This window comes from Scyliorhinus canicula, chromosome 23, assembly GCF_902713615.1.
Source record: "Scyliorhinus canicula chromosome 23, sScyCan1.1, whole genome shotgun sequence".
Classification (NCBI taxonomy): domain Eukaryota; kingdom Metazoa; phylum Chordata; class Chondrichthyes; order Carcharhiniformes; family Scyliorhinidae; genus Scyliorhinus; species Scyliorhinus canicula.
Genome location: NC_052168.1, coordinates 7,492,292 through 7,505,816, shown reverse-complemented (window position 1 = coordinate 7,505,816; position 13,525 = coordinate 7,492,292). Strand labels below are relative to the sequence as shown.

Sequence of the window (13,525 nt, the reverse complement as noted above, 5' to 3'; positions counted from 1 at the left end):
CCATGTGGTTGACTCTTCACTTCCCTCTGAAATGGCCGAGCAACCCACTCAGTTCAAGGGCAATTAGGGATGGGCAACAAATGCTGGCCATGTCAGCAATGCCCACATCCCATGAAGGAATGCATTTTGCTAAATGCTCTCATCATCTTCTAGACGGAGTGTGATGGATATTTGGTTGTTGAGGGAATCGAGGAATATGGGGAGCCGACAAGAAATTGGAGAGGAGGTAGATCGTCAGCCATGGTTGTGCTGAATGGTGGAGACGGCCAAAGGGCTACACGGTCTATTCCTGATCTCATTTCTTTTGTTGTTGCTATCGCCCAAACTAAAATCAGGAACAGGACACCAAACCCAATAACTTCACACTTTGAGAAAAACCGTTTTCCAAACACTGGCTACAAGTCACGTCAGAGCCTAACCCAATTACTCCAGGTCTACCCCTCCTTTGTCACGTCTCTCAAAACATGGCCTCTAGATGCCATTTATACTGTGTCTCACAGCATTTTCTGGTGAGCTGGTGGCTCAAATCGATCATCCTTTGGGTAAAGATGATTCCTCCCCCCACCATCCACCCCAATTTCCTTTGTTGACCTCCCAATTTCCTCAATCTTAACTCTTTGCAAAGTGGGGGCAATTCGTCTGGACCAATTTTCTTAATTTTGCTGCAAATCTGACAAACGTCCAATTAGATGGCCAGAAGGTCTGCTCGTTTTCGAAAGGAAACAAGTCTAACCCCCCACAGAAGCAGCGAGTACGGGGCTGGGAAAGCTCTAATGCGGGGAACAGCTCAACCAACTAGTTAGTCTGCAAACACTGGTATCTTTTTGCCCTTCAACACCCATGTCCTGCTAGCCCAGGGCTCCAGGCAGCTCCTCTCGCACTGACCAGCTTCTGGTCCACAGCCTCGGGGGGCACACTATCCAAAGTGATGTCACCATTTACAATTTTATCCCTTTTCTGAAGGCATCGGTATTTTCTTTTTGATTGGGTTGCAGACCCCATTAGTGCTGCCAGGCTTCTGGCACTTTCCCCAAGTGCTTGCTCCTCCGTGTGAGAGACGAGACAACGAAGATCTACAACCATGGGCCTTGTAACTCTGTAAATGGTGACCAATAGCATTCAGGAGCAGGAACCTTGGTGGATTTCTCCCCTCCCTAACCCAGGGGCACTGAGGTTAATTGTAACATACAAAGTGCAATCCCTCCAAAGTCAAAAGATTAATTTCAGATTAGAGGACAAAAGTTTATGGCTGTTCTGTTGGAGTTTAGCGACACTGGATAGTATCTGGAGTAGGTTGGGCCTGTACTCATTGGAGTTTAGAAGAATGAGGTGACCTTATCGAGACATATAGGCTTCTCAGGGGGCTTGACAGGCTGTTTCCCCTTGTGGGAGCGTCTTGGAACAGAAGGCATAATCTCAGAGCAAGTACATTTAAGACAAGACATGAGGAGGAATTTCTTCTCTCAAAGGGCAGTGAATCTGTGGAATTCTTTACCAGAGAGCTGGAGAGGCTGGGTCGTTAAGTAGGTTCAAGGTTCAGAAAGACAGATTTTCAATCAGTAAATCAATCAAGGGTTATGGGGATAAGGCGGGAAAGTGGAGGTGAGGATTATCACAACAGATCAGTGATGATCTTATTGAATGGCGGAGCAGACTCGATGGGCCATAGAAGAACATAACATCGAGGAGCAGGAGTGGGTAATTCAGCCCTTCCGGTCCGATACGCCATTCAACACCATCATGGCTGATCTCCTCTTGACCTCAACTCCACTTTCCTGCCCATTCGCCATAACCCTTCAACCAATTCCAAATTAAAAATCTGCCTCTCCTCCTTCCATTGACTCAATGTCCCGGTCAATCCACCACATTCTGGGTTAGTGAATTCCACAGACTCACGACCCTTTGAGAAGTAATTTCTCCTCATCTCGGTTTTCCATCTGCTATCCCCTATCCTAAAACTATGACCTCTCGTTCTAGATTGTCCCACAAGAGGAAGCACCCGCTCTACGTCTACTTTGTCAATACCTTTTATCATCTTCTATACCTCAGTTACATCTCCCCTCATTCTTCTAAACAGGAGAGTGTGTATAGGCTTAAACTGCTCAATCACTCTGCATAAGACAAACCCCTCTGGCGGGATTCTCCGTTACTGAAGCTACGTGTTGACACCAAGATAGAATCAGTGAACTTCTACGACAGCATAATTGGCACCGGTCCCAGAGCAATTAATTCATCAATTGTTAATGGGCGAGGACTATCACCACATGGAACACACCCGATTCCAATCAAAAGCTGTGTCGGAATCGCCTTCTTCGGGAATGACACTCGAGATGCTGACAAGCTGCAGTCGCATATGAGCACTCCACTCCCCACACACACTCATCCCAGCCGCGCACACACACATTACACTCCCCACACACACTCATCCCAGCCGCGCACACACACATTACACTCCCCGCACACACTCATCCCAGCCGCGCACACACACATTACACTCCCCGCACACACTCATCCCAGCCAACAAGATGGCACTGGTTGCACTGGAGCGCACCCATCTCATTGATGGTACGCCCGGGGCCAGAGGGTACCGAGGGGGCTGGCCTGGAGGGACACCCACTCGACCCACGGTACCAAGTTCACAGTGGGCGGTCAGCAGCGTGCGCGGCCGCACGCAAGAGCCTTGCAGGCTACGGCAATGTTTGTTTCTTTGCCCGTCCCACCCCAAACCCCACAGCCCATCCCCTGGCCCAGCCCCTCCTATTCCCCCCGCCCCCCAGCGGCACAACTGTCAGCACACCATGGTGAAGTTGGACACTTTCCGTACCCCTGCTCTCCCACTCAAGCAGCCACGGCACGCCTTTCCCGATTTTTGAAACCACGATTTTTGAACCGGCCGGCAGAGCGTCTCAGAGGCGCCTGAGAATATCTGGTCAGGCCTAGTCAGGACATGCGAATGCCGTTTACTGTACGTACACCGTAGAATGCATTGACGTCGCTGTCCAGGAACTGGAGCATGGCATTGTGGCGGGCGTCCGGCATGATTTTGGCCTCACGACCGATTCTCCGCCCAATCGCGTTTCCCGATATTGGCGTCGGCTGATGGAGAATTCCACCCCCCATGTCTAGAATCAATCAAGTGAACCTCCTCTGAACTGACTCTGTTGCAACTAAAGGTAAAGGTGAAGTCCCCACAGTCCCAGGTGACCATCGGCTGTTTTCTATCCACCCTGCCTATACCCCTCATAATCTTATAAAAGGTTATAAAGTCTTATAAAGTCACAACAGTCCCAGATGACCATAGGCTGCTTTCCCCTTTGAGGGGGAGAGCGCTGACTGGTGGTGTTTTAACCAAACGATCACCACACAGGCGAGGGGCAGGGTTCAGTAGGCGGGACCTTCATGAATAACCTCAGCCAGTACGGGAATTGAACCCGCGCTGCTGGCCTCGCTCTGCATCACGAACCATGTCTAACCAACTGAGCAAAAATGGGCAGCAAGGTAGCATAAGTGGCTAGCACTGTGGCATCACAGCGCAAGGGTCCCAGGTTCGATTATCTGCTGAGTCACTGTCTGTGCGGAGTCTGCACGTTCTCCCCATGTCTGTGGGTTTCCTCCGGGTGCTCCGGTTTCCTTCCTCAATCCAAAGACGTGCAGGTTAGGTGAATTGGCCGCGCTAAATTGCCCTTAGTGTCCAAAGAGGTTGGCAGGGGTTGTTGGGTTATGGGGATGGGGTGGAGGTGAGGGCTTGGGTGGGTCGGTGCAGACTCGATGGGCCGTGTGGCCTCCTTCTGCACTGTATGTTCTAAATCAGCCCCCCTCCCTCCTCAAATGAGGGGACTAAAACTGTACACAGCTTTCCAGGTGCAGTCTCACCAATGCCTTGTACAGCTGCAGCGACACTTGCCTACTTTTATACTCTATTCCTTTAGCTAAAAATTACCTGCATGCTAGCTTTCTGAGATTCATGCACGAGGGCACCCAGAACCATCTGCACGGAAGCACCCTGAAGTTAGACACCATTAGATATCAGAATGGCCTACCTTTGCTCCTACGTCTCATGGTCTAACACTGGTCATCAGAGGGGGCTCTACCCTGCCACCCCACATGAGCTGCACAGCTCCCAATCCACAATTATGGTTCTGGCCTGGAAATCATGTCCCAACATAGTGGACGGGGCGTTAAAAATAATAATCACCAGTCAATGCAATTTTGTAACCTGGAGCTTGATAGAAATTGTGGGACCCAAAGGGAATGTGGTGCACTGGTTAACTGCGGGTCCTGCATCCTCCAATACCGAGACACAAGGAGCGAACACATTAGGGTCAGGCGGCTGGTTTTAAATCACTCGAGTCTTTGAAACTCAACAGTAAGACATTAGAAAACTGCGCCCCATCACATGCTGCGCCAGACTAAACACCCATAATTTTCCCTCCCATTTTGTTGCCTGCTATTACTGCAGTAGTAGTCCAACCCTTCCAATCACGGATATCAGGTTTCATGTAGTTGAAGTAGCTGTCAATGGAAACGCCATGCGAGGACAGTTGATACAAAGCACCTTCCAAATTTACAGTAACAGCAAGGTTCGTGCCAAAGAAAATCACAGCACCAAGATCCAAAACCCAGCTGGACCGAGTATCATCTTTCTTCTGTGTTTTTGTTACACCGAAGGCAAGGAATATTAGCGTTCCCCACTTCAGACAAAGTGGCTGTCAGCTACTTGATCCTTCAAGTACCCCCAGCCAGCACAAGTTAGATCATCTCTCGCAGGGAGTTGGGAAAACTCCCTCGAAGCATGGCGATCAAGCACTTCCTGGTCGGGTAGAGTATGAATTTGGTGCAGACTGAACTTCAGTTAACATTTACAGGGGCACCGAATGTTTTAATAATTGGCCGACAGGGACTTCCCAGAGAAAACGTCTAAGTGGAAATGGAATAAATTAGTGATGACAAATTCCAGCCAATTCACTTATGTAAACATCACATCGGGAATTGCAAATTAATTGGCTTTCTGTCGAGGAACTGCATCTCTTCTGACTGTGGAGCCAGGTCACAGGGCTTGGCTCACTCGCATCAATGGTTGTACATTTTTAAAAAATGTTTCTCCTCTGATCCCTGAAGATTCTTTTCATTTTTGAGATTAGATATCATTGCCAATGAGCAGAGGAGATTTCTCCCCCCCCCCCCGCCCCCCACACTGGCCCCCGGGAAACTGTGTTAAGGACACTTCTATCACCTTCCAGAAAAATGCTAATGAAATGAAATGAAAATCGCTTATTGTCACGAGTAGGCTTCAATGAAGTTACTGTGAAAAGCCCCTAGTCGCCACATTCCGGCGCCTGTTTGGGGAGGCTGGTACGGGAATTAAATCAGCCCCTGGTTTGCAGAAAGTTTGCAGAAGTCAAACCTTCTCATCCATGGGGCTGGTTTAGCTCACTGGGCTAAATCGCTGGCTTTTAAAGCAGACCAAGCAGGCCAGCAGCACGTTTCGATTCCAGTACCATCCTCCTCGGACAGGCGCCGGAATGTCGCGACTAGGGGCTTTTCACAGTAACTTCATTGAAGCCTACATGTGACAATAAGCGATTTTCATTTATTTTTCATGTGGCCCTGACGGTACCTTTACTCCCAAGGCGGACTTGTCCAGCCTTTTCCGCACGGAGGACCGCATGTCCTACATTCCCGGTACCAGCCTACATACCGGTAGCACGGTAGCATTGTGGATAGCACAGTTGCTTCACAGCTCCATGGTCCCAGGTTCGATTCCGGCTTGGGTCACTGTCTGTGCGGAGTCTGCACATTCTCCCCGCGTCTGTGTGGGTTTCCTCCGGGTGCTCCGGTTTCCTCCCACAGCCCAAAGATGTGCAGGTTAGGTGGATTGCCCATGATAAATTGCCCTTAGTGTTGGGTGGGGTTACTGGGTTATGGCGATAGGGTGGAAGTGTTGACCTTGGCTAGGGTGCTCTTTCCAAGAGCCGGTGCAGACTCGATGGGCCGAGTGGCCTCCTTCTGCACTGTAAAGTCTATGTCAACATTTTTCTCATTCAAGGGGCCGAAGTGCAAATTTCAGAAATGTTTGGCACAATGTTAACACGAATTTCTAAAAGAAACTGAGGAATTAAACAAAATAACTTGCTGAGTGAAAAACAATGAATGAGTAACAGGGATGGGTATTAGAGAGTGCAATAGGGCGACTGTCTGCATTTCTGGCTCATTCCCAGGCTCAGGGTGCACATTTAGTCACCCCCAGCCACGGTGAGGGTGGGTGTGTGGGTCACGGTGAGGGTGGGGAGGGGAGTGTACGATGCTGTGTGTGGGTCACGGTGAGGGTGGGTGTGTGGGTAATGGTGAGGGTGGGTGGGAGAGAAGTGTATGATGCTGCGTGTGGGTAACGGTGAGGGTGGGTGGGGTGTACGATGCTGTGTGGGGTCACGGTGAGAGTGACTCCCCCCTCCACACCCTCCCTCCCTCTCCCTCCCTCCACACACTTCCTCCCTCCCCCCTCCACACCCTCCCTCCCCCCTCCACACCCTTCCTCCCTGCCGCCGCCCTCCCTCCCCCCTCCACACCCTCCCTCCCTCCTCCACACCCTCCCTCCCTCCCCCACACCCTCCCTCCCTCCCCCACACCCTCCCTCCCCCCTCCATACCCTCCCTCCCTCCTCCACACCCTCCCTCCTCCACACCCTCCCTCCCTCCCCCGTCCACATCCTCCCTCCCTCCACATTCTCCCTCCCCCCTCCACACCCTCCCTCCCCCCTCCACACCCTTCCTCCCCCACACACCCTTCCTCTCTCCCCCCTCCACACCCTTCCTCTCTCCCCCCTCCACACCCTCCCTCTCTCCCCCCTCCACACCCTCCCTCTCTCCCCCTCCACACCCTCCCTCTCTCCCCCCTCCACACCCTCCCTCTCTCCCCCCTCCACACCCTCCCTCTCTCCCCCCTCCATACCCTTCCTCCCTGCCCCCTCCCGTCCCTCCACACCCTCCCTCCCCCCTCCACACCTTCCATCGACCCTCCATACCATCCTTCCTTCCTCCCCTCCCTCCACACGCCCTAGTGAGCTGATCAGCAGCAAACACGGGGAAGGAACAGCCTGCAATTGGAGAGCCGGTCTAGGCAGAATCTTCCATTCAAACTTAACTGTTTGTCCAACATTTAGAAATCTTGCCCTGGGGTTGCACATTGGACTGGCCTGATTTAGGGGATTGGCCTCTATCTCCCAGTGGATCAAGTCCATTTGCCATGAAGAGCAGCAACTGTTGGTCAGGTGACAAGACACACACAGCGCAACAAAGAACAATGCAGCATGAGAACAGGCCCTTCGGCCCTCCAAGCCTGCGCCGATCCCATGTCCTATCTCGACCAACCGCCTGTATTCTTCTATACCCAGTCTGTTCATGTGTCTACCCAGATAAGTCTTAAAGAAATAAAAATCGCTTATTGTCACAAGTAGGCTTCAAATGAAGTTACCGTGAAAAGCCCCTAGTCGCCACACTCAGGCGCCTGCTCGGGGAGGCAGGTGTGGGAATTGAATCGTGCTGCTGGCCTGCCTTGGTTGGCTTTCAAAGCCAGCGATTTAGCCCTGTGCTAAACCAGCCCCCTTGACTAAACCGTCACTAACGTATCTGCCTCAACCACCTCACTTGGCAGTGCATTCCAGGCCACCACCACCCTCTGCGTAAAAAACTTCCCCCGCACATCCCCGCTGAACCTTTCCCCCTCACCTTGAACTTGTGCCCCCTTGTAATTGTCATTTGCGCCCTGGGAAAAAGCCTCCAACTGTTTACCCTATCTATACCCCATATAATTTTATAAACTTCTATCAGGTCGCCGCTTAGCCTCCGTCTCACGGTAGCATGGTGGTTAGCATCAATGCTTCACAGCTCCAGGGTCCCAGGTTCGATTCCCGGCTGGGTCACTGTCTGTGTGGAGTCTGCACGTCCTCCCCTTGTGTGCGTGGGTTTCCTCCGGGTGCTCCGGTTTCCTCCCACAGTCCAAAGATGTGCGGGTTAGGTGGATTGGCCATGCTAAATTGCCCGTAGTGTAAGGTTAATGGGGGGGATTGTTGGGTTACGGGTATACAGGTTACGTGGGTTTAAGTAGGGTGATCATTGCTCGGCACAACATCGAAGGCCGAAGGGCCTGTTCTGTGCTGTACTGTTCTATGTTCTATGTCTCCAGGGAGAACAATCCCAGTTTAATCAATCTCTCCTCATAGCTAATACCCTCCATACCAGGCAACATCCTGGTAAACCTTTTCTGTACTGTCTCTAAAGCCTCCACATCCTTCTGGTGGTGTGGTGACCAGAATTGGACACACATTATTCCAAATGTGGTCTAACCAACGTTCTATATAACTGGAACATAATTTTTGAGCCTTTATACTCGATAACCCGTCCTATGAAGGCAAGCACACCATATGCTTTCTTGACCACCATTTCCACCTGTGCTGCCACTTTTAAGGATCTGTGGACCTGAGACCACAGGAGCTTGAAATGACAGGTGGGGCAGTGGAAGATAAGCAGATTGAAAGGAAACGTCTCAAAAAAATTGATCGGATCAGTACCGCCGTGGAGCCGGTGAAGGCGACTTTGTCGACAGATTGATGCATCGCCAGTTTGCTGCCGAACGCTCCATTTCCTGTCACCACATTGAACACGCCGGGCGGGAGGCCGGCTTCTGCACAGATCTCGGCCAACAGCAGGGCGGTGAGTCGAGTGTACGTCGCCGGCTTCAACACCACCGTGTTACCTGGAGAGAGAGAGAGAGAGAGCAGGGAACGGTTCAGGCTAGAGATGGGCAGTCAACGAAGCACTGCTACCTTTCTTTATTGTCATGCGAGTGTCCCTTTAAGAAAGGTTTCTGTCTCATCACATGGCTTCATTGTGTGGGTGGAGCTGGGCTGTGGCTCTGTGAGCTATTTTTGGTTTCTCTTTCACATTTGGCTGCTGTGGACTCAGACAGAGAACAGAAGTGTTTTGACCTGTCTCTCTCTAGTTTCATTTTAAAGAGCTGTAACAGGAAAAAAAAAACTGATTAGAGCCACCCGCTGTTTTGGTAACTTAAAAGATACAGTTTGCTATCCGCAAGAGTTTAAACCTGCTGATGAGACGGGGTGAGAAGCTCAGTCTTATTCAAGTGAGAATTCAGAGTGCTGGGCCATGCCCTTAATAAGGGGTTTTTGCTTTATGGGATTTTGTTTTTGAATTGGAACAGTTAAGGGGATTCTTTAAGGGTTATACATAGATTACCGTTGCTGTGTGGGGTCTTTATGTTTGTAATTGATAAAAATTCTTGCTGTGTGCGTTTATCCAACTGTTAACTAAATTCTTAGAATGAAGTTTGTTTTTGATTAAAGTGTCTGGGAAGACTGTTAAATAGCAGCTGAAGGGAAGGCCCTTGTGCTCAGCCTAGCCAAATTCAACAAAAAGTTATAGGTCAGGTGAACTCCATAATATACTTTAGAGTTTTTAAAAACACTGGCCCATAACATTATGAACTGTGCCTACGTGCCTTCAGGTTACCATTCATGGGTCACCTCAACCCATAATCTTCCCCGCACCGTGGACTTATTATTCAGCTGATCTGCAAAGTGTTACGTTAATGATGCAACCGTGTGGACCGGCCCGTCCCACTCCGGAACTGGAAATTCCCACTCGGAGCCGACAGTGATGTTAACGACCCAGATCACTTGTTTCCATGATGTTGTTTGAAAGATAAATGGTGGCCAGGATGGCAAGGGAACACTCATGTTTTTCTTCAAATGCTGTAGAGTCACAGAACCCTGTATACCCACCGAGGGGTCGATGGTAGGGCCCTCGTCTCATGCGAAAGACAGCACCTCCGACAGTGCAGTACTCCTTCTCCCTTTTGCGCTGAAGTGTCAGCCCCCAAGTTGGGGTTTGAACCCACCATCATCTCACCCAGGCGTGAGCGTGAAATCAGATTTTTAGTCAGTAAGGGATTCAAGGGTTTGGGGGAAAAAGGCAGGAAAGTGAAGTTGAGCAATATATCAGATCAGCCTTGATCTCAATGAATGGCGGAGCAGACTCGATGGGCCGAGTGGCCTAGTTCTGCTTCACGGACTTGTGGTCACTGAGCCACGGCTTACTTGCTGAAGACAGCGTCCAAGGAGCCCCTTGCTGCCAACCGAAATGGGTTGAAAATGTTTGGGCAGAGAGCGCAAGCAGAATGCAAGCGGGTAAAAGCAATTTAAAGTTAACTTACTCAATTAAAAATGGGTGGATTGTTACGGTTCGAGAAAAGGTCAAATAAATGTCAAAGTAAGATCAAGATAAGAGAGAAGATGAAGGAGGGAAGGCAGAAAGACAATGCAAGCAGAATTGTTTAAAAACATATTTGATATTATTTCTAGAGTTTCAAGTTATTATTTCGCACATATTAATAATCTTCTATCTGCACACAATCGCCTTACTTCCTGTTGTTACATTTTTGTCACGCTAGTGTCAGCGTTTTCCATTTTAAACTCATATTTTCACAAATGTGGTGTATCACAAACATTGGCAAATAACTTACACTTTCCAGAAGTGATTTATTTCCCATCTTATTGCCAGTATCCCTACTGTTACAGAACAGCACAAATCTCCAAATCGCCAGTATCGAGGCCACAGGAGATTTGTGAGTAAGATCCAGATGTGACAATACCCCTGTACCCCTGGCTGGTTTCACATCTTTCCCCCTCTGCCAACTTCAGCTCATCCATAAGACCACTGCTCGCAGCCTACTTTGCACACAATGGATTCACCCATCACCCACATCTGCTCGCCGCCCGACGTTGCTTCAAGTGTTCGATAGGCACCACAGCAGCCGGAACCTTCTGCCCCCTACAGGAGGTGAGGAAGGTGGTGTCAGGGCATGGGAACTTGCCGGGTTGGCGTCGGAACCCATAGCCAACCCCTTCCCACCTTCGTAGAAGTAGGTTCTGGACAGGAAGGCCTGTGGTCGATTTTCCAGCTCTGCCTCCATTTGAGTCCTTTATGTAAAGTTGCCGTAGTCCCAGATGACCACAGGCTGCTTTCCCCTTTGAGCTTTAACCCGAGGATCACCTCCCTTCAGCAGGAGGGGAGGGTTGAGAGGGCGGCGCCTTCATGAATAACCTCAGCCGGGACGGGAATTGAACCCGCGCTGCTGGCCTCACTTTGCTTCACAAACCAACTGACCAGTTAATGATCCACCGCACCACGCTTTTCTAAGTTTCAGGTGGGCCTTCCGATATGCGGACCAGCTGGGGGGGGGGGTACGAAGAGGGCTAATCCGGGCATGATCGAGAGCATGGGTATGGCCACTGACGGCCATTCCATTGCCCTCGCTGCTGACCCCGTGCCGCCCCCCCCCCCCCCCCCCACCCACAAGACCATCTGCCCCCACCACCTGTAACAGCACTTAGCTTTATCCTGAGTCGCTCTGCAATCCTGGGGCCCCTGGTGTGGGTGTTGCCCCAGCAGCAGCTTCCGCAAACCCCCTCCCCCCCACCCCGCGGCTGCCTAGTGCAAAGGATGCCAGTCCCTGCTTGGCTGGCAACTCTTGACAGATGATTGAGAGGTCGTATGCCAGGGTCCTCAAGTCTATAGCTGTCCACGTAACTGCTCGATGGGTGGAAGATAGGGTGGGCCTTCTTCCTTGGAGTCAGCGTGGGTGTCTCACTCCTTCTTCAGGCAGTGAGCAAGACACCCGCCATACACAAAAGATTCTGCCCTATCTCCCTCTCTCTCCATCATGCTCCAGCTTCCAAGATCACGGTGTTCCTCCAATTCAGTCCGCTTTTGTGACTCCGATTTCTATCGCCCCAGCATTAGAGGCTGTGCCTTCGGATCAACAGCCTCAAGATCTAGAAACATCTCCCTCATTTAAAAGCTACATGAAGTCTTCCTCGGATTAATCTTTCAGGTCATTCACATTGACGTCTCTATATGCAGCTTGGTATCTTTGCCTGATACAGCTCCTTCCAAGAAAATTAAAGGGCTCTCCAGCAATATATAAACTAAGAGGCCCTTCCCCATGGCTGGAGAAGCTTGAACAAGAGATCATCGTCTCCGGATAAGGGGCTGCCAATTAGGACGGAGGCAAGAAATCATTTCTTCGCTCTGAGGATTAGGAATCTTTGGAATTCATTAGCCCAGAGGGCTGTGGATGCTCACTCGTTCAGTGTTTTCTAGGATGAGGATCGCCTGCTCCTGCCCCGAAGTTGTTCCTATATAAATAAATGGGGCTGTTTAGCACAGGGCTAAATCGCTGGCTTTGAAAGCAGACCCAGGCAGGCCAGCAGCACGGTTCAATTCCCGTACCAGCCTCACCGAACAGGCGCTGGAATGTGGTGACTAGGGGCTTTTCACAGTAACTTCATTTGAAGCCTACTTGTGACAATAAGCGATTTTAATTTCATTTCATTTCAAGTTATTGGGTGTAGCGACAACAGAAACGCTCGAAACGAGAACTGTCCCAGAGCCTCAAGCAGCAGCACGAACGAAATGCTATCAGTGGTCTCAAATCAAAAGGAAATTGCTGCAAGATTTGCTCTGAGATGCAAGGTGGTTTGCTATCTTGTGCACATTACACAACTGGCAGCTTAGCTTTAGCCTCCTTTAACTCCAACGTCGTTGAAGCTCATTCGCTGCTTTGTATAAATTAGGGGATTGCAGTCCAACGAAGGCAAAGAGGGGTTCACATCTCCTCTGCGAGCACGTCAGCCCCGACACGGAGCGAGACTCCCGGCCGTTTTGCCCTCCTTGACACCGTGAAAAGGAAGAGATTTGTTTTCACACAATTAAAAGTACATTAACTGGAATAAACATCTTCACTGATTGCGCTCGTCAAAGAAAACCATAAACTGATGCAAAAAACAAAGATAAGTTGCTGATCAGTTTATAGACCGCAAGGAACAAAAGATTTCAGATAATAAACTTCCACTTATCTGCAAACAACTATTGAGCAAGAGTTGGCCAAGAAACTTTAAACCATCTCACCAATTTACAGTATTAACTGGCAACACCGTTGCTAATTGCACGCCACCCTGCTTGTAGATGGCTCTGGCCGGATGTTAAATTGGTGGCTTTTCCTGAATAAAACACGCAGTAATATCAAGTTCTTGTATGTGAACTTGCTGAGTGACCTGCTCTCTTGTCCAGCTACTTTGGTGCAGCGGATTTATTTTTTTGTCCAGGTTTAACGTCAGGCCCATCAGATGGTTGCTAAAGATGCCCTTGTGCTATTTTCATGAAGAACCAGGGAATTTTCTTTGCTGTTCTGGACAGTATTTCTCCCTAGATAAACATCACAAGAACTGATCATCTGGCCATGATCGCATAATGATCATCTGATCACATAACGGTCATCTGGCCATGATCACATGAATGTCTGTGGGAGCTTGCTGTGCACAGATTGGCCACCACATTTATATTGCCCCATTATGTATTTTCTTTTATTTCCTTTTTTTTTCATGTACTTAATGATCTGATGAGCTGCTCGCAGAAAAATACTTTTCACTGTACCTTGGTACCATGTGACG

General features: G+C 49.9%; 1 protein-coding gene across 2 annotated transcripts in view; it reads right to left on the bottom strand.

The window, feature by feature from the left end:
* The window catches only part of aldh16a1 (aldehyde dehydrogenase 16 family, member A1), a 65,925-nt gene that overhangs the window by 28,103 nt on the left and 24,297 nt on the right, over positions 1 to 13,525 (bottom strand). For both annotated transcript variants that reach the window (XM_038783461.1, XM_038783463.1), the window contains exon 6: positions 8,567 to 8,751. In XM_038783461.1, the coding sequence (XP_038639389.1) occupies positions 8,567 to 8,751 (185 nt within the window). The remainder of the gene's footprint in view (positions 1 to 8,566; positions 8,752 to 13,525) is intronic.